At 55.4% G+C, this 20,129-nt stretch overlaps 2 protein-coding genes across 4 annotated transcripts in view; one reads left to right on the plus strand and one right to left on the minus strand.

Annotated features, from left to right (window-relative positions):
* Window positions 1-8,569, minus strand: part of STK11 (serine/threonine kinase 11) — a 37,899-nt gene extending 29,330 nt beyond the window's left edge. Inside the window, exons 1-2 of one of the 2 annotated variants that reach the window (XM_068420874.1) lie at window positions 6,967-8,569; window positions 222-305 (exon numbers count right to left, since the gene is read on the minus strand). In XM_068420874.1, the coding sequence (XP_068276975.1) occupies window positions 222-305; window positions 6,967-7,256 (374 nt within the window). In that variant the 5' untranslated portion in view covers window positions 7,257-8,569. Of the gene's footprint in view, window positions 1-221; window positions 306-667; window positions 1,015-6,966 lie in introns of those variants that run through there. The other variant, XM_068420875.1, reaches the window with a different exon arrangement.
* A 5,233-nt stretch (window positions 8,570-13,802) lies between these two features.
* The window catches only part of SBNO2 (strawberry notch homolog 2), a 53,694-nt gene continuing 47,367 nt past the window's right edge, over window positions 13,803-20,129 (plus strand). For both annotated transcript variants that reach the window (XM_068420506.1, XM_068420508.1), the window contains exon 1: window positions 13,803-13,885. The gene's annotated coding sequence lies outside the window, so the exon portion shown is untranslated. The remainder of the gene's footprint in view (window positions 13,886-20,129) is intronic.

A 20,129-nucleotide genomic window follows, 5' to 3' on the forward strand; every position in this document is an offset into this window, starting at 1 on the left:
GACCTGGGGACAACACTGCGCTTCCTGGCTGGGAAACTTAAGAAAATGTACTTGTGTGGAAAGCATTCCAGACAGGCCGTGTGTTTAGCAGCAGTGAAAGCAATTTTAAGCTTAAGAAACATTCAAAAGGGCCTTAACAAAAGCAGAACTATAATGACTCGGCACTATAGCAGAGAACAGGAATTCAAACCTTTATCAACAACCGTGTGAAAAAAGGATATATTTTCTGCTTCTCTTCGTTGTACAATACATCTACCAACTGGATCACGTTTTTGTGCCGTAATCGTCGCAGGAGCTGAATTTCCCTGCAGGAAGAGAAAAGGAAAAAAGTTATATTTAAAAATCCTATTTCCTTACTATGGAATGAAACAAATGTTTTTTAAATCACCTGGATTTTAAAGACACTTCAAACCCTGTTAGTCCCAGCTGCTTCACCAGCTATGGAGGCAGTTCCACAGCGCCCTTTGTTAAGGCTGTAACTTCCAGGAGAATTCCAAAATGAAGTGATCAATGCAAGAATTGCAATGTTAGTCTCAAGAACGAGCCGAAAACAGGAGCTCCAGCTAATAACTCCATTTCTTCCAAACTTTAGTCCTGACTTAACTTGACTGAATGGTTCAGAGGTCTGAATTGAATCCTCTGTTTGTGGAGAATAAACAACACAAACCTGAGTGAGGAGACACCTTCCCTCAGCTGTGAAAATGGACCCTTGTCTGCCATCTCCTATCAGCTGTTTTGATCTTTGTCTCTCGGGATTTTGTGCTGTGCCCCAAAACACATTTCAGTATCTTTTGCATTAAACTCAGCCTGCAAAGCCCCACTGGCTGCCAGCTGTGAGGAGAAACGGGAGGATCAGGACAGTCAGGTCAGGGTGGTTCTGTCAGTGCCTGGAAGCGCAGATACCGCTCGCCACTTCGTTATTCTGCTGCTCCATCCTGGGCTGGGGCTAAGCTGTACAGAAACTCTTCTGTCCTGCTGCTCTCTCCTGCCGTTGGGAAGCTGCCTGAAGAAGCGTGGTGACATTTCAACAGTTCAGACTCTCGGAAGCAGCACTACAAGGAATTCAGAGCGCAGCTTCGGGAGCCTCTGCCCAAACACCCCGGAGCTCGCTCGCCCCTGGCCTGCGCCATTAGCCAGCCTCCAACAGCAGGCTGTGGCCAGCACAAGGGCTTGTTGATGCATCACATCTGATTAACAAACCAGGAACTGCTCCTGCCAAAGGCTCACAAGATGCAGGAATGCGAGCAGGTTTTTCAACGATCTTTTAAGGATCCCTGAGCAGCAGCAGTGATCTTCTCACTACCAAAGTTCAGGCTTCATTTATCGTACATGGCTTTAAAAAAAAAATTCCGAGAGCCAACCAGAAACCCGGGATAACAAGGCAGAGCTCAGAAGAGTGTTTAGTTTAAATGGCAGACAGATTTGCAAAGTGATGCAGCCACTCTAATTATAGTAATGACCAAAAGGCTGAAGTGGATTAAATTAGCATAGAAACTGCAGCCAGCATTAGTGGAGGTCTAAGAAGTTTCTGCATAATGAAGGGAGACGGGCCGAGTGCTCAGACCAAGCAGAGAGGGAGTGAACACAGACTTATTTAAATAAGACTACTTTGCTGTGAAGGCACAAAAAGCTTCCAACGTTGGGATCAGGATTTTAAATGTGTTCCTAACAGCTCATTCCCTGTAATACAGCTTGAAAGCACAAATACTAATTTCCTCCACCTTTAACGGACCAATAAATATTTCATATTTCTGTAATGATTTTTTTTCCCCCAGAAGGACTTTGTGAACCGATCTAAAATGCCAGTGAAGTGCACCCACCTCTGGGGCAGAGGCCAAGCAGCCCATTTCCCAGAGGAAAGATTACTTCTATTTTTAGCTGCTCTTGCCTTCTAGAACGGCTGAGGAACAGAGACAGCCCGACCACAGGCACCTCCGAGTCCATTTTGGTTTTCAAACTTCACCGAGTAAGTGAACCCAGGTGCTCACCTCGTCAGAAGGTGCCTACATTTACTGCTTTTCAAAATTAACAACAAAAAAGCCACCCCAGCCCACCGCTTTCTTTGCCATTTGTGCTCAGAACTGTACACAGCAAAGCTGCCTACTCGTACACGATGTTGGGAGATGCCAAGGACAGCCTGGAAAGACAACACTCTTCCCTGGAGCACACGAGACTTCGCATTCTTCCTACAGCTTGTTCCAAGGCTCGGTTTCACCAAAGCCATTCCTGCTCACATAACAACGAGCAATACAGCCACAAGATTCACCCCCTTCCTGTGGTTGACAAGGTTCCTCTCCAGGTCTAAGCCTTCAGGATTTTACTGGAGACACGTGATGGTGAATCTTTTCCACGTTACCTACCAGGTCAGGTCACACGCCAGGTCTGCAGCGAGAGCCTTCAGCCTGGCAGAGGCTCACCCTCACCCACTCCCTGACTCTCCAGCACGCAGCCATGGCCCATCTCAAGCTCCCACCACACAGCACATGGTACTGAGGAACCAGGCACAAGGAACTGGCACACCTCCACCGCAGCACTGGTGCCACAGCCAAGGGCTCGGAGACGTGCCCAGGGAACAGTCCATATGCCAGTTCTGGCACGTACCATAAATCCACTAACACCATTCCTGCTAACTGCTACAAAGGACTCAAGAGTCAGTCGTTTGGTCTTTACGCAACTGAACAACTACATTATGTATTTATTTAGATTGATTTCATAATCCTGTATAGCCAAAGCAACTTTTAATCACCAGTTAGTATCCTCAATATGCCACAAAGCAGATTAACTTATTTAAGGTCTAGATCAGGAACAGCTTTTTTCCTGTTTATTTCACCTAAACACCAGCCCTCCACTTGCGAGGATGCAACTCCTGAACTGTCCGTGAGCCCAAGGGGCTGCCAAGGCAGGTGACAACCGCAGTGGCACTTTTTCCTGGTTCCAGGTCTCCATCCACATCCCACTCCCAGCAGGGATGTCTGACGTTACGAGCCCTACATCCACCCCAGCACAGCCACCCACGCTCCCCTACGGGTTACAGTTTCCACCACCACCACCCAACCCAAGCTCAGCAGAGAAAGCAGCAGGGCCACCCGGCTATGTGGGGCAGAGCTTTTTCGTTAGGAGGGACAGGAAACCAGATGAGTCAGCTTCAGCCCATCTCCGCCTCAAGCACCCGCCTCTGCGGCTGGCAACAAGTCCTTCCTTCAGCAGAACTGTCCATGCTCTGAGGTACAAGACTCTTGATCCGCAGACCCAAGGAGCAAACTGTCAGAGTACAGGCCCACTACACATTTTAAACCTCTGAGGAATTCTAATGAGCATATATTCAAATCTAAGTAATCACTGAGCGTGGTAAGTACAGTACAAGACACTTGGGATAAGCACAGAAAGTCCCAAACACTTAATTAAAATGTGAGGCTATTAGCACACAGTTTAATAAAACTTGTGCTGCTAGAGACAAATAGTCTTCCAAATTTTCTTTCATCTTTTTGGCAATCCTACTAAACTCATTTTCTGTATTAACTGGAAGCACTAATTAGCCATAGTATTGACTAAGCCATCCCAACCTTTCTCTAAAGTGACCGGAGAGAAATTAAGATTCCCTAGACTGATTCAGGGAAATGTGTGTCTTAGGAGTTTAAACCCTCAACATCCTCATCAGGATTCACAGATCCCTTAAGGGCTCATTTTTCAGGGGCAGAACTGGAGTATTCTGGGATAGAGAAGCAGCATTCAACTTCATATAGTAAGTCTCAAACATTTCAGTCACAATGTCCAGCTCCGCAGAACTCTGTTACCACACCAAGAGACAGGGACGGGGCACCCAGCCCGCAGACGCGGGACGAGGCTGCGGTCTCGTGTCAGTAAGGTACCCCGAAGATGGCACCAACAGCCAGAGCTCCCCGAGCCCCCACACCAGCCTGCACGTCCCGGGTCCCCAAGCACGGTGCAGACCTGTACGATCCTCCGCAGCTCACCGTCACGGTGCTCTCCCTCGCTGTCGTTACTCCCTGTACATCACTTGCTCGTGTAATTACCCAAGGGCCAGCAGTCTAGGAACTGTTTTCTAGGGAATTTCTCTGATGACACACTATCGCTGCAAGTTTCATCCTCACGGCAGCAGCAGCAACGCTGAGGCATCCCGTGGTAACGGCAGAGGCTCGAGCCCATCGTAAGAACTCAACTACATCTCTGTCAAACAAACCACGTCACATGTGGAGCTTTCTGCTGTATGGTAAGAAATGCTGGAGATCACGTCAGCAGGAACAGGCCCTGTCTTTGAGGGTAAGAGAAAACCATACACCAAGGTGTTTTGAGGCTGAAATAGCAAATGGTCACTTCCAAGAGACAAGCACCTTTAAACCAAACCTGAACACACGCCCTCGTTGCTCAGACCCTCTGCCAGCGCACTTTTTGCAGCACTATATGAAGAAATTAACCCTCAGAGAGCAGACTGATAATTAAGACATTATGCAGTGATTCTACAGCAGAGCAAACAATTCATTAAGGATTCAGAAGACTCTCACTCCTGACCATTTCGTTTACCATGAATGCAAATGCCCTGGCAGAGCCTCCTGCGTGCACATACCGCCTGGGGCACTGGCAGGGAGAGGGAGCACCGAGCCCTGGTCTAGTCCTGGTGGCAGATGAAGAGATTTTTAATCTCAAAAGGCACCAACTGAAGTTGGGATGTTCACGAAGATTAGATGACTAATCACAATCAGCTCTCACACGTACTGAGCTGCAGACATCCTTGCACAGATAAGGCCACGAGCAGGACGGGAAGCAGGCCTCGCTGCACCACAGGAACTACATATTTACTCACTACTGCACTCACTTAGTAGCTTTCAAGAAAGAAAGTAGAACCAATTGGTGCCATGCAGTCCACAGACTGATTTTCTGCTGTTCTATTACATGTGAGTAGTTGGCTGGGTACAAACCACCCAAAGCTGCCCAAAGGCAGCTGTGGAAAGTGACACTTTAATGGCGTCTGGCCAAGCGATGTGACATCAAAAAAAAAAATCAATGTTAGCAGAGTACTTTCCAGCGCTATCCAGAAACCCAGCAATGGTCTGCTCCCCCCAGCCACACTGCCCAGGCAAACCATCCAGGTTTGATGAGGTACCTCACCACAACAGGTCTATTCAGACAGGCTTTCGCTGCCCGTCACAGCAGTGCCAAAGGGTTCTGATCGGGTCAGATTTCCACAGGTACCACAAAAATATGATGTTTTGCCTTAAAAAAAAAAATCACCACTGAAGTAGTAGATAAAGCAAACGAATAGAGGCACGAAGAAAAGGACAAGGTGACAAAAATAGGAACCTGAACTAAAGTAAACCCTCGTTACAAGGCAACATCTAAAATCTGCCCCAGTGTTTTGAAGCAGGTGCTGCCGAGCCAGAAAAACATCCACAGCAAAACAGAGCGGGGCTTGGCTGGTCGCTTTAATAACTAACCTTAATGAACCAAACAAGACATTCACAGACAGGCTCTGGGCATGAATAAAACTTCCACGGAGTTCAGTTCAGGGCACAGGGCCATTACCATGGTTCTGATATCAGGAAACTCTCCCGGTATCTGGCAAGTCCTTTTTCACTCCGGGGGAGAAAAATTTAAATTTAAAAATTTCACTAAGGAGGAAACAATCTCCCCCTTCTTCAGCAGGAGCTCTGGATGGAATGAAGGAGGGGGCAAGGGTGGAAAGGGGCACTCATGCCTTCACCAGAAAAACAAGAAACATTTTATTACATATTAACCAACAGTTTACTCTGATTCTGAACTTGAGCCAGCAAAGGAGGGAAAGGGAGGTCCCGGCATTAGGATTCGTGACTATTCCGTAGCTCAGAGTGTCACTGAAGGTTAGAAGGCAAACTTGAACAGCTCACTGACAGAAGTCCCGGTACAGGATGTGAAATATCTCGCAGCTGAGCTCGGAAACTCAAACCAAACTGAGAAACAGAAACAAGACCCTGCTAGGTCAGGGCTCTACACAGCACGCCGCAGCTAGAGACGCAATGCAAGTGTCTTCTAAACATCTCGCAAGTTTTCCTTCCCACTACGAGATAAACTCTTGCAAATAGTTTGTTTTGGCTGCAGAAGGCCCCCCCTTCGCGGCAGATAAACAACTATCTCGCAGGGCCGTGACAAACAGCTCGCTGCAGGGAGCACAGCCCCAAGAAAAGGGAAAGTCTCACACGCCCGGCCCTGCAGAGGAAGCGTAACACCAGGCTTCTCCCACAGTTAATTTTAATTAGTTACTCGTGCCCTGACTAATCAGTATGTAACTGGCACTCTGAAAGCTTCCAAGCAGAGATCACTGAAATGAAAAAGGTTGACAACCCTTATCCCCATTTTACAGCTGCAGAAATCAACTGGAAGGAGCCTTGAATTACTTCCCAAACTCATTAGTCAGAAATAAAACCAAGGAAAAAAACCCACGACCTCCTATGCCATTGGGTGCACAATGCATTGGGTCACCTTCCAGCACCTGCTACAGGGGTGGGAGCAGTAATTGCCACCCCAAAGGGCTCAGGAGCCACACGCCCCTGGATGGGTGCACCAGTAAGGCAGACTGCGACGACACAGAGGGTATTTCTGCACTCTTGGCTGCACCTCTCACCTTTCCTCGCCGACAGCACCACAGGTTACCTCTTCAAGGTGAAATCTTACAGAGGAATTTCTTTAAGAAATACTGGTTTATTCTTTAAGCAATACTATTAAAAGAGCAGCTGGCTGTTCAGAGGGACCTGCCCCCCTGGCCCTCGCAAACCAGCTCCCTTCCCTGCTCCCAACCTCAACAAGAGCACTGGCTGCAGTTCAACGGCAAAGAGAGCCTGGAATACCTACGGGTTAGGAAGCACTTCCACAGCAGAAAGCCATGTGGGTAGTTAGAATGATACAGAACTTCAGCTGGAAAACAATGACAAAGTTTAACCCCTCAGTTCCCACCTACCGGATACATTTACTCACTTTTTCACATTTGCCTCCCCGTTGGGAATCCTGCGCAGCTTCTTCTTCTTCAGAATTTTCACAGCTCTCCTACACAGGGTTTCAGAGTCCAGCATCTCCTTGACTTTGCCGTAAGACCCTTCTCCAAGTAAGTCTCCCATCAGGTATTTGCCAATGAGCTTGGCCCTTTTCCGCCGTGGCTGGTAGATGACCTCCGTAGAGTCAATGCGATGGATAAACGTGTCCATCCCCACAGACATCAGCTCGCTCTCCGCAAACATACCCAGCTGCTGTGGCTCCTGCATATCCATCCTGGATTAAGTTCCTTAACCTGCTCTCCTTAAGCGCTCAGGGGTTTAATCCTGTTTGTTAGTTTCCAACACTCCCTTTTACTCCTTCTTGAAAAAAAATATCCAGAAGATTGTACAAACATGAATAAAAAAACAAAAACAAAACAAACCTATGAGCTGCTTCCAGCTCAACTGGATGCTAAAAGATCCAGGCCTGGCTCCAGTAACACAAGTCTTTTAAAAAGAATATATATCTTTGACCAGATACACTCACTTTGGGACTTGCTTTGCTTCCGACCTGGTCCCACTGCTAGGGTTCTTTCAAGTCAACTTGGCCTTTAACTTGGCCCAGTTTGATTCTTAAGTGCTAGGTCATCCTCCAGGACTTCAGGCCACCACATAAAACCAGACAATTGCTGAGTCTCTCTCGTGACTTTCCATTCCTAGTAGATCATAGTCACCAACTCCACACTGGATGGCAGGGGAAGCGTTTCTGCCCTGCTGTCCTCACCGTCCAGGTACGGGTACCAATGGGGGGGTTTTTTCAGCCGTTTGGAAGCTGGAACCAAGTTTCTTTGAAGGAGTTTTCAGAAACAATTCTAACGTCTTCACTTCTCACGCCTGCAAAAGTTTGAGGCCTTCGGTGCCTATCAAGATCTCCCAGGGGCATCCTTCAACCACTCGGATTCCACCTGGCACATGATGTGTCGCCACCACTGCTCCAGGTGTCAGCCGGTGTCACACAACGCAAAACCCACCGAGCTCTACCGACCCACCTTGAAAGGGGAACACTCAGGAGGAAGCGTTTCCCCCTGCCCAGCACCCAAAACACCCCATTCCCCTCCCGAGGGGGGAAGGTCAGTGAGGAGACGCCCCCCCGCCCCTTCCACAGGTGTCAGCCGGGGCGGGGGGAAAACAAGCGACGCTGCAGCCGCCCCGGGGGAAAGCGGGGAGGGAGTGAAAGGGGGATAAAACACTTTAAGTGCAACCAAATTAGCGATGGAGCCAAGAGGGGAAGGACCCCCTGGGGGGCGAGGCGGCCCCGGCTCCTCCGCAGCCGAGCTCCCCGCTTCCACGGCGGGCCGGGGGAGCCCGCCCGGGACGGGCCCTTCCCCGCGGGCCGGGGACGCGCCCCGCAGGCGGCTCCGGCCGCTCCCTCAGCCCCGGGCCTCCGCGCCCCGCTCTCAAGTCAGGGGAGGGGGGCGGGCAGCCTCGTCCCCCCTCCCCGCCGCCGGGCTCAGGAACCGGGCCGGGTCCCGGCGCCGCGCTCCCCGCCGCGCCCCCCTCGCCTCGGGGGGAGCCCCGCCAGCCGCTGCCGCCGCTCTGCCCCCGGAGCCCTGCGCAGGGGCCCGCTCCCGCCGCCCCGTTACCGCCGCCAGCCCCGCCGCCGCGCGCACGCCGCCGCCATCTTGTTTACCTCCCGCCCCCGCCCGGCCCCGCCGCGCTCCCGCCGCTGCCCCCCCAGAGCCCCGCCCCGCCCCGCCGACCGACGTGCGCTCCCATTGGCCGCGGCGCCGGCCCCGCCCCCGCGAGCTCTCCCGCTGGTTGGCTGCGGCGGCGCCACGAGGGGGCGGAGCCGACTGTGCGGATTTCGCTTCCGGTTGGCTCGCCCACCCATTCCGACGGACGGCGGGGCGCTGTGATAGGCCACGGGAGCTGTCCGTCAGCGGCAGGGGCGGGGCTGACGGCAGCGGGGCGGTGGAGGTCAAAGGGCGGAGGGCGAAGGGGAAGCGGGTGCCATGGAGACGGGGCGCGGGGCCTGTCCCCGCCGCGTCTGCGACCGGGGCCTGCGCGGAGCCGGGCCCGCCGCCGCCGTCCCCGCGGGCTGCCCGCGCTCCGGCAGCTCCGCTCCCCGCTCAGGCCCCTTTCCTCCCCACCCCCCGCCATTACCCCACGCTTCACCGGCCTCCCCCCGCGCCGAAGGCTCCAGCCCCTCGGGTGCTTTGATGAGGACATTCAGTCCCAGTGCATGTTGTCACGCTCCAGGATAATAATAAATAACGGAGGATGAATCAAACAGGACGCGTTTTTTATCTGTGCCCCTCGGAGGCGATACAGGCGCCGGGGAGGCCGCAGCGGCCTCTGAAGCGAAGCCAGCGCTGGGCCGGGAGGCGGCATCTGTTTTCTCTCGCCGTGCGATGCCAGCACGGGCGCTGAAGGCTGCTGCTGCCGATCAGGAACGCGGATGGGGAAGGGTTTCCATGGAGCCAAGCGCAGCGTTGGTGCTCCTGCCGATCCTAGACCCGGAGACGACCCTCACTGCCCGTCTTCAGCAGCACGACGGCCACCTCCGGCCGCGGGCTGGGGGAAAGGCCCTCCCGCGCTCCCTAAGCCACGGCTGATCCCCGGGGAGCGTCCGGGGACGTGGCAGCACACAGCACCATCACAGATAATCCTGTCCAAACGGCTTATCTCCCCAGCGGGCAGGACAGGCAGCGGACAGGCAGAGACACTCCTCCCAGCACAGCCAGGCCTGGAAACACAGGGCTGCAACGCGCTGCCAGGAGCCCTCCGGTTGGCCTGAGACGGCCTCCAGCGCGGATCAGCTCCAGCACGCGTTTATCCAGGCTGTAGAAACCTTCCCACCCCCAGCGCGGCCCGTGTTGGTGCTGAGCTGCGTCTCTGGAGGGAGATTTTTCCTCATACATAATGCAAATCTTCTTGGTGCCATAGATCCCGCATTTCCACAGGTTTCTCACTTTCTCTGCCAGCGCCTAACACTGTCCCGGGTCCAGTCCGGTGTCCCTGGCTCCGTACTCGCTCCTGCACCTTGGGAAGCTTCTCCCACAGCTCTCCACGCCAGTGCTGGGGGTCCCGCGCTTCCAGCAGTGCGTGTTTAAAGGCACTTAAAGGCAGGGACACAGATTCCTCAGCTGGACACTGCCAAAATCTGTGTAAAACTTGTTCCCTTCCCCTTTTATTGCAACAGGAAAGTTCACACCTGGGGGAAACAGGGAGGACTTGAGTTGTGACAGCCACCCTGTTTGTGTGGGGCTGAGCAGCGCCACAGCACACCTCTGCACCCCAGAGTCCCCAAAGGCCCAGCAGGTCCCCAGGGACGGGGGTCAGAGCACAGCGATGCTCCGGGTCTCACTCCAGCTCCGTTGCTGGTCTGTCTGGGGTGTCCAGCCCCGTAACTGCAGGAGGAGGTAGGGGAGGCTCCAAGGGCTGCTGAGCATCTCCGGGGCACAGAAGAGGGGGTGCACGGGAGCAGACTTCCCTGCCGACCCCCCCCAGCTCCTGCCAGCGCTGCATTTCCCTCCCGCTCCCTCGCAGGCTTTTCTCATGATAGCACCCGGCCACATGTGATTTACTTCGATCTTGGCACCGAGTCCAGAGTGCTGGAAAGCGATCACCCAAATTCTGGTAAGTGCTGTGCTTCCCCTCCCCGAGAGGGACGGGTTCCCAGCAGCGGGAGGGCAGGATCGATTGGAAACCGTCCACAGCAGAGAAACCCGGGCGGGAGGCAGCTCCCATCGCTTCGGCTGCAGCTCCCGACCTGCGTTGCATCAGCCCAGCTCCGGTCCCTGCTGCTCCTGCTACCTGCCCCACTGGGCTGGCAGGAAAACCGCCTCCCCCGGAGGAGAAATCCTGCCCAACCCTCCAGGAATGGGCAGCTGGAGCGGGGCAAGCCAGGGCCTCACTGCAGGGCCCCCCCAGCACATATGGGGTGTCCTCAGGCACCCTCGGATGCCCCAGCACTGTCCCCCATCAGGGCCTTGTTCCCAAGCGTCTTCCCCTCCGGCTGGGAGGTCAGCCCGCCCGGGAGCCGAGGGGAATTAGGCTGAGACCTACAAAGCTCGTAGCATGTGGGTCCCTGCCTCCCACCACCAGTGCAGACGGGACCGCTGGCACCAGGGCAGCCCGGTTCCCTGGGGGCTGCCGGTCGGTCCTCGCAGCCGCCTCTTCCCGAAGCCGCGGGGGCAGCTGGGGGCAGCTGGGTGCAGGGCTCCTCGCTCCTCACCCCAGCGGAAAGTCAGGGGATTTCCAGGCTGTGGGAAGAAAACAGGAACCGGCTGCATGCGACAGCGTCCAGGCTCACCCCAGCACGGCCGGGGCTGGTGGGAGCTGCTCTGCAGCATGCACTGGAGCAAAGGCTGCAGGATCAGGGCCCTAGAACTGTGACCCCATTTCCCTGGGATCGGGGGCCCCTCAGGGACCCAGCTGCCCAGGAAGGGCTTTTCCTTGGGAAGCCAAACCACTTCCCAGGGACATCCCTCCCCTGCAAGGCCCAAAGCACCAGCACGCAGCTCAGCCGTGTTCCCAGCACGTCATGTTTCTCCCCCTCACATCCCACCAGTGCAGGCACAGGGCAGCCCCAGTGCCCCCAGTCCCACCACCCCAGACCAGCACCACTTCTGCTTCCTCCCCTCCCTGGGGGTTTCCTCCCCAGCACTTCACAGGGAGGTGCAGGGCAGGCAGGGCCACCACGGGGGTGACACCCCACATGGGGGGCACCAGGGAGGGCAGAGCCTCTGCACACCAGGAGTGCCCCTGCCCACTCCCCAGCTCCGGGGGCTGCAGCTCACAGGGATGTGATTTAACAGAGCCGGAGCCTTCGGCGTTAAGCTCTGGAGAAAGGCTATTTCAGAAAGCGTGGCACAATTGCTTTGATTAATTAACGTGTGCAAATGAATTAAGTCTTCTGAGAGCAGCGCTCATTGACGGGATTAAAAGCCCAAACATGACAAATTCTGTGCTTGGGTCAGGGCGGGAGAAGGGGAACCTTCCCCTCGGGGCTGGGGAGGGGACGTCACCGGAGCAGCGCTGCCCTTCCCTGGGGCAGAGCCTGCGGGACGGGGGTCCCGGGTCGGGGTGCTCTGGCCGTGCCCCACGTGTTGTGGCCATTGTGGGGGGCTGCGTTCCCCTCTGCCCTCGCGAGGTTCCCCGGCTGGTTCAGGGGGCTGGGGCTGGGTTTGGGTTCAGGCAAGCTGTCTGCTAACAGCAGCAGGTTGTGGGGGAGGCGGGGGAGCCCGGGAGGCTGAGGTTGTGTTGCTGGTGGCTCCAAAGCTCCCTGGGATGAGGCGTTTGGCTCCTGGGGGAGTGAACGGGACCAGCGAGCGTGTCTGTGCCCAACCAAGCACACGCCCAAGGCTCCCAGGCAGCGCCGGGCGGGAGCGGGCTGCCTTCCTCCAGGGCTGCTGCGAGAAACCCCAACCCTTTTGTTCTCATCCTCTCCTTTGATGGCAGCTCCTTTGATGGGAGCAACGCTGCTCCCAGCCAGCAGCCAGCCGCTGGGCTTCCCAGGTGAACCCCGGCAGGGCCAGGGCCCCTGACTCCTCGAACCCCTTCAGAGGGGACACCCCTGTGGGAGCGGGGCTTGGGACCGCCCAGCTCCCGAAAGGGCCTTTTCTCCCTCCGGCCTCATCAGACCAGGACTCCTACACGTCCCCAAACCCGGGCTGCCCGTGCTGAGCCAGCCTGCGCCTCGCCGTGGCTGCTTCTCTGGGGCTTCACTGCGGGCGCAGGGCCCGGGGTGTTCCCCGTTATCAACGGGATCGTCCCTGTACCGGAGCCGAGAGGCCGGAGATTAAACCAGGGCACAGAGCCCCTGTGCCGCCCGTGGCTGCTGCCGGCGGCGAAGCCTCTTGGTGCGCCAGAGCGGAGCGTTCGCCCCGGCCGCGGTGTCACAGCCCCCTGGTCAAGGTCCCCCCTTCCCTCCCGCCGGCGACTTTGGCGTGAGCCCGACGTTTCCAAAGGCCAAGCAGATACTGGCGGCTCTGCTCTGCCGGCGCCTTCCTTCTTGGGGATAAATGGAGCCCCAGACACCCGTGCGGCCACCGCTGCGCTCGGGATGCCAACGTAAAAATAGACCCATCTGGCAGGCTTCTGTGTATGACCCCGCTGGGGTTTTTGTTCTTATCCTGGGACTTAAAAGGGGCAAAGATCCAACATAAGCAACGGGAAATAAAAAAAATACTACTACAGGAATGGGTGGGAGGAAGAAGCAAGCGAGGAGCACGGGGGGGGTTTGCCAGGGCAGTTTATTTTGCAGCTCCGTGATTAAGCGCTTCAGAGATTTACCGTTAATTCTTAGAGCAAAACTGGTGGGATGGCAGCGAGCGGCTGCCCGCGGGGAGCCGGTCGGGGTTCAGGGGTTCCCTTGGCTCTGCCGCCTCCTCCGCAGGTGGGAGAGCGGAGCGTTCCCTTCCCTCAGCCAGGGGCACGGCCGGGCCGGGGCAGAGCGGGGCTGCAGGAGCGGCCGCCCGGAGCCTTCGGTGTCCTGTCCTGCGGACGGCGGGCTGTGCCGGCCCGGACACCGGCCCTGCCGGGAGCCCCCCGCGTCCGAAGGGCCCAGCCGACGGCTTCTGGGCCGGGAACGGCCGCTCGTGCGAGGGGCCGGGGCAGCTCCCCGCGCTGACAGCCCGGTGCGGCCGGGACACGGGCCTGGGGGTTCCCTCAGCCCTGGAGCCGCTTCCCAGCGCCGCGGTCCCCGCCGCCCTACACGGGCCGGGCCGGGCCGGGGGGACGCAGATAAGGCAGGGCCCGGCCCGGGTCCCGCCGCCCGCCCGGGCCCGGTGCCCCCCGCGCCGCCCCCGCCCACTTCCGGCCCGGAAGTCCGTGTCCCCCCAAGATGGCGGCCGCGCGGAACCCGGAAGCGCGGAGAGGCGGTGGCCGCCGGGCGGGAGCCTGAGCCCCCCGGGACGCAGGTAAAGGCCGCCCGCGCCCCGCTCCCCCCGCTGCGGGTCCCGCGGCGGCTCCTCCCGCGCCGGCTGCGCCCGGAGGCCGTATCGCGGGGCTGCCCTAGGGCTGAGGGCTCGGTCCCGCCGAGCCGCCGCCGCACCCCGGCCCGGTCCCGTCAGCGGGCGGAGAGCCCCGGGCCCCGCTCCGTGCGGCCGGGCCCGGCTGAGGGGGCTGGGGTGGGGGGGACCGCGGCCCCCGGTGTGCCGTCGCCGCGGCCGGGCCTGCCCGGCGCCGCCTGCGCCCCGGGGCCACTTGTCGCCGCTGAGGGAGCGGTCCGTACTGCGGCGGGGCCCGTTGCGGGGCCCTCGGGCTGCTCCTTGCGGGGCCGGGCAGCAGCCGGTGTGGGGGCACCGAAAGCAGCCCCCGCTCGCCCCCCGGCCGGGCCGCTCGTGTTTTCTCCGCGCGTGTCGGTCTCCGGGTGGTCCCACGGGCCGGGCTGGGGTTATTGCTGTGCGCGGTCACCGCGCCGAGGGCGGTGGTGGGGGTCTGTCCCGTTCGGTGTGCGCGGACCCGGGCTGCGTGTGGGCACCCGCCGGTGATGTGTTTCGGCATCGTAGGGGAAGGGAAGGGGCTGCGGGGCGAAGGTGGCGGCACGGCGGGGCCGGTCCCGGTGTCTCAGCCCAGACCGGCTCCTCTAAGCCAGCCTCGGGGCTGGGCCTGGAAAGGGAACTGTGCCGGGGTCGCGGCTGAGAGGGCAGAAGCCAGCGGACGCTCCCTTTTCCGCACTCCCTGTGCAGCCGCTTTTAAACGGAGCGGGGTATAAATGTGTGCAGAAACCCATCGCGGGCCAAGGCCTCGGCTGCCAAGTTTCTGCCCGTTGTGGTGTAGCTCGTAATGGCCCAATTAAGAGCCTCTGAAAAATAGAGCTGATGCTAACGGACTCTTAACTCTAGTGCTGTCGGCCGTCACCGGTGTGCTCGGTTCTTAATTAAATACAAACTCAGGGTTTAAGGAGAAGCTCCGTTCTCAAAAGTAACCATAAATATCAGCGTAAGAACCGTGACTTCAAAGGAGCACGCTCCATTTACAGTTACAAGAACATGGTCTTTGGAGGGGCAAGTTCTGCAGGTTCAGAAGCCTGGGGGGTGTTGCTGGTTTGGGCACTGTTGCTGCGGTAAATTTACCAGGCAGAAAGCCTTTGGCTGTACCTGTGCGGTGCCGTTGTCTTCTGCAGATCATCTGCATGTCATCTGCTCTCTGACCTAGGTGGGTACGTCTGAACTGAGGAGCTGCTGGTGATGGGGAGGTATTTAAGTGGACGACGATGTACTAATGCTTTTGGTTTGAGTTTGGGGAACATTGTGCATCCCATAAAGCAGTAAAAAATTTGCTCAGTTCATTGGGTAGGATGGCAGCGGGAGGCTTTGGGAGCCTGAGTTCTGTTTGTATCTCTGCCGCTTGCTCTTTTCTCGATGGAGGTCTGTTCGCTTGACATTTACACCCTCACTTTCCCAAAATACGACTTACACCTGTAGCGGCTCAGCTGAATGAAGCCTCATTCAAACCCTGGCGTGAGTACAAGGAAGAACTCTTGGGTTGTCTAAAGTACGTGTTCAGTCATTGCCGAAGTAGCAGCCTAAACCCATCTGGAATCTCAGTGCTCAGCCCTGGCGTTATCCTGGAGCCGCTGTGATCTGTCTGCCGGCTCGCCCAGCGTTAGGTGCTGAAGTTAACAGAGCTGCCGTGGGCGTTAGAGGGTCTTTGTCTAATTAAACAGTGGCATTTTTTCTCTGGGGCTGGTTCACGTAGTAGCTGGGATGGCTGAGAAAGGTGTGCTTCCCCCGCCTGCTTCCTTCCATGGGGATTTGCTTGTTCTTGGGATCGTACTCCTGCTTTTGCTGGGCTTTCAGGCCAGCTGAAAGAGAAGGTATTTTTGCTTTGTAAAGGGAAATGTAACGGTAAACCCACCGAACCTGGCGGGAGGGGGCACTTTGCAGCTTTTTTTTCTTCAATGATTAGCTCTCAAGTTGGATTCTTTTAAAAGCGTTCTGAAAGATTTTGCTGAGTCCCATGTGTGGATTTTTCTTTTCTTATGTATGAACTCATTCATACCTTTTAAAAAAACCCCTGGAAACTCTTAATGTTTTGCTAAATGCAGTTTCTTCCCATACTTCACCTTTTTCAGGGTCTTACCTCCTCATCCTCGAACAGGAACAGACGACTTCTGGAACACTGTTTGTCCCTGCCTTTAGCAGCCTGGTCGCTTGCTGTTGGGTGGTGATGTTTTGTTTTGTGCTTGCTGAGCTCTCCACGCAGTGGGTCCCCCCACTAATCCCCGCTGACTTTGGAACAAAAACAGCAGGGCTGAGCGTCATGTTTCGTCATGTGCCAGCCATGGGACAGGCTGCGGCCGCCGCCGGACCCTCGCTGAAAAGCCGCAGCTACTTTCATCGCCCTTTTTTTTAACACTAAAATATACACGGACAGGAATTTTTTAATTATTTATTTTGATTTAAAGTAGCGAGCAGATGGTGTGTTTGAGGGTTGTGTTTCCTGCCTGAATAGGCCTTTTTGATGGTTAAGTTATAGATCCCTGAAATGGAGGGTCTATAATAAAAATGCTGACATGGGTTTAAAGCTCTTTGAATAGTGACACTGTAATAAAGAGCCAACTGTGTAGTCACTGAATACTGCGCTGTGATTTTTAATCGTGAGAGTCTGGATCTCTCAGGAAAGCCTTCTAGGCTTAATTAGGAGGTTTATATTCTCCCGAAACATTTTTTCAGCTTAAAACTTAAAACTCTTCAGTCTCTTCTGGTAACACAATCAAGGTCTGTACCCATGTAGCCATGAAAGAGGCGAATACATGCCTCTTTCACAGAGAAAGTGTGTGTTGAGCCTGCCTGAAGGTTGGCTGGTTTGGAATGGTTTTTATGTGCTTACGATCGATAGGGAAGCTGGCTTTGATGTCCTGGAGTATTTTTTCTGCCATGAGTGGCTGCGTGACCTGCTCGGCTCCAGTGGAGAGTGTTTCTTCCAACACGTCTCTTGTGATTGGGTGTCTTGGAGACTGGGGGTAGAGGTGTAAAGGGTCCAGGGACCTCTGTCTTCTTGACTGTTGACCTCAGTCAGCGGAGTTCTTTCTGCTTTTCTCTTTCCCTTTGAGTAAGTGGTGTAGTGCTGCATTCCTGCCTTGCAGGTGTGCGTCGGGGCTGGCTTCAGCAGTGCTTGTGTTACAGCTCCATCCAGGTGTGCTTCGCTGCTGCTGGTCCTCAGCTGTGCTGAGCGCTGTGGCTGCCGTGTGAGCTGGCAGCCAGCACCCGTCACGCTCTCGCCATGAAGTGTTTTCCTCCCAGGACCGTACTGGTGACGGAGGAGCAGCTCCAACGTTCCCAGTGCCCTGCTGGCGAGGGGGGTTCAGGCTCCTGCTTTTGAGAGCTGTTCTGTGCCGTGGCCGTGTGAGCCGCTGGACTGCCTCAGTCCGAGCTCTGCCTTAGGGGCTCGCGTGTTCACGCTCCGGAGATGTCGGGGTGTGGTTGTGCGAGGGTGATGCTGGATGGACTTACACCAAACGTGCTGAGTGTTTCTTGGCAGAAGCGTGTGTGGTGTGTGGGGAGGCGTTTTTGCTCTGTCCAGAAACAGTCATGTCTGTTCTCCCAGGTGGAAGAGCAGGGACAGGTGGAATCTCTCTCTGCCCTACAAGCAAACGTTACTTCGAGTCTGGGTCCCTGTTGGAGCAATATTTTGTTACTCAAAGCAGAACAGTTGAGTTTGGAGACAGACCATCAGAGTGAGAGCAGGCTGCGAGTGGAGGGAACGGCGTCTGCCGTACAGCCGCTGCGCTGTGGGGAGGTAACACGAAGCTTGGAACGGGGCAGCAGGACCTGCCAGCTCTGCTGGCGGAGAAAGAGTCCAGGGGAGCAGGAGAGGGAACGCTCTGGAGCCAGCGTGAGCTGAATGAATGAAAAGTGAGCTCAGCGCTGCAGGTGGCATCAGCAATGAACTTTAATTGTGCAGCCTGGAAACAAAAGTATCTGTGGAAGATTTAAGATTATTTATATCAGGGGATAGATTAACGAGCCTTTTCTCTTGTCTCTGTTGTTGCTAAAGCTGCTGTGCCACTTAATTGCCTAATATCAATCCCTGGAAATTTAGGGAATGGCACATTGGGGCAGATGCCAGCAACAAGACTCCAGATTCAGCTTTTTCACCCTCTCATTATTTAGTCTTGCATTTCTGTGCAAGGATTAAGGCTGCTGTGACTGTACAAGTATCCAGACAGCACCAAGGAGTGTCCCGGGGATGGGCAGGGTGATTCTGGGCGCAGCACAGGCCGTGCTTGGTTCAAAGGTGCTTTATACCAGGGTTGATCCTCCTCAGGGGGGAAAGAAGAACGACCCTGTTGGTGTTTGGTAGGGGTGGATGGATGATGGGGAGGGGAGCCTCCTTTCCCTGCTCGCTGCGTTTGCTCTGGGGCCTGAGATTGTTCCCGTGCGATGGGGAGACAGTCGCTGACGGCGCAGTCCCTCTCCATACGTGGATTCAAGGTTGGAGATGTGTTCTTCCTTCTCTGTGTTTTCACTGAGGTAAATGCGTGCAATCGGTGTAAGTCGCTCTTCTGAGAGAGTTCCTGGTAAGGAACAAACTTTGGATTCGTTGACTTCCAAATATAAATTCTCTAGTCTTAAGAACAGTAGAGAGCTTGAGTGAGTCACCCACAGTATTTTCTTTTTCTGTGTTAACTTCTGCGTTCTTTGTAAACTAACTCAAAATTCCCTTTCCAGCAGCGTTTGACACATCAACAAGGCAAAATGTTGTTTGGTCTGAACCGTCCAAAAATATGGCAAGAAGAGACATTGAAGAGGAACTTGCAGCTAGCTTGGCGCTTGAGACATAAAAATGGCTTTTAGGAGTTCCGTGGTGTTAAGTTCCCATTTCTTTGGGCAGTCTGACACCAATTGTGTTCTGGAGAATTCCTTCCCGCTGCAGCTCGTGCGGGGCCGTGCCGATGGTTCACCCGGCAGCGCGTGGGTGGACGGAGCGGGGCAGGGGCGGGAGGCCCGGGGCTCCCTCGCTGCTCTGGGGGTGTGGGTGGGGAGCTGGTCTGCAGGCAGGAGGAGGAACTGGATCCGATTTCTGAGCTCTTTTTGTCATTGTCGAGCGCGTGGTAATTCACGACCAGCAGGTTTAGCTCTGGCTGCTCCGTGCATACCTGTGGTTTCCTGACTGTCTTCCTTTGGAGACAATTTAAAATACACTAACAAAGACTGAAACACAACAGGAGGAAGTGCTTGTGTTTACCGAGTGTACGGTGGGTTGGTTTTACCTCTCTTGATTGCAGGTACCTGTGAGCTGAGCCCTCACCCACGGCTCTGTCCATCCTGATTATTGCCGAGCAGTTCAGTATGTTTTTCAAATTGCAAACTGTCTGCTGCAGTGCTGGGCCGATAACTTTCTAAGAAGCTCAAGCTGTTAAAAGCTGAAATTTGTGCTCCGTAACCTCCAGGCGTGATGAATTCTGCAGGAATTCCAGACGGAAGCTGCCCCTTATCGCCTGCGCTCAACAGCAAACCTTTAAGGAAACTGTTATTAATATTGAAACTGTTCTATAGCTTCACCAGAAGAACTCGTGATAGCATCAAATTGCTCACGAGGCTTCATCACGCTGTGCAGGGAACCCGGTTCGTTACTAACATGGGCTGCTCAGCCATGAAGGAGCAAGGCCAGTGTTTTTTTCAGGGCCGTGTGATCGTGGCTCGGGTGCCATCGCTGAACCTGGGCGATGCTTCGCTGCCCGTTAGCGATGTGTGCAGTCACTGAAGTTCTCGAAGGCAGGAGCCTTGTCCTCGTGGTGCTGGGGTTCCCTTACGTTCTGTCCCAGCTACCCCTTGCGCTGCTCTGCAGGGCTGGGGTTCTCCTCGCCCAGCCTTTACCTCCTCTAACACAACTGCTGCTGGTGGGAGCCTCGTCTTTGGTGGTTCTAGAAAACTCCTCTGCTTGGTTGTAAGCAAGCAGCTTTACAGATTGTGCTTTGAGGTAATTTTCTGTAATTACACAGTTTTTGTGACAGAGAAATGAAAAAATCCATTCCAGTGATTTTTAGGGGATTTATCCGTGCGCTGTGTGGTGGTTTGGTTTGTGGGTGATGCTGCTCCCTGAATAGCTATCGTGGCACTGGAGCACTTCAATTAATTCTGTGTGGCAAATAACCCATCTGTAAAATCAGTCTAATGACTCTGCAGTTACATTTTGAAGCATAACCCACTTGGG

Source organism: Nyctibius grandis, chromosome 31 (genome assembly GCF_013368605.1).
Source record: "Nyctibius grandis isolate bNycGra1 chromosome 31, bNycGra1.pri, whole genome shotgun sequence".
Lineage (NCBI taxonomy): Eukaryota > Metazoa > Chordata > Aves > Nyctibiiformes > Nyctibiidae > Nyctibius > Nyctibius grandis.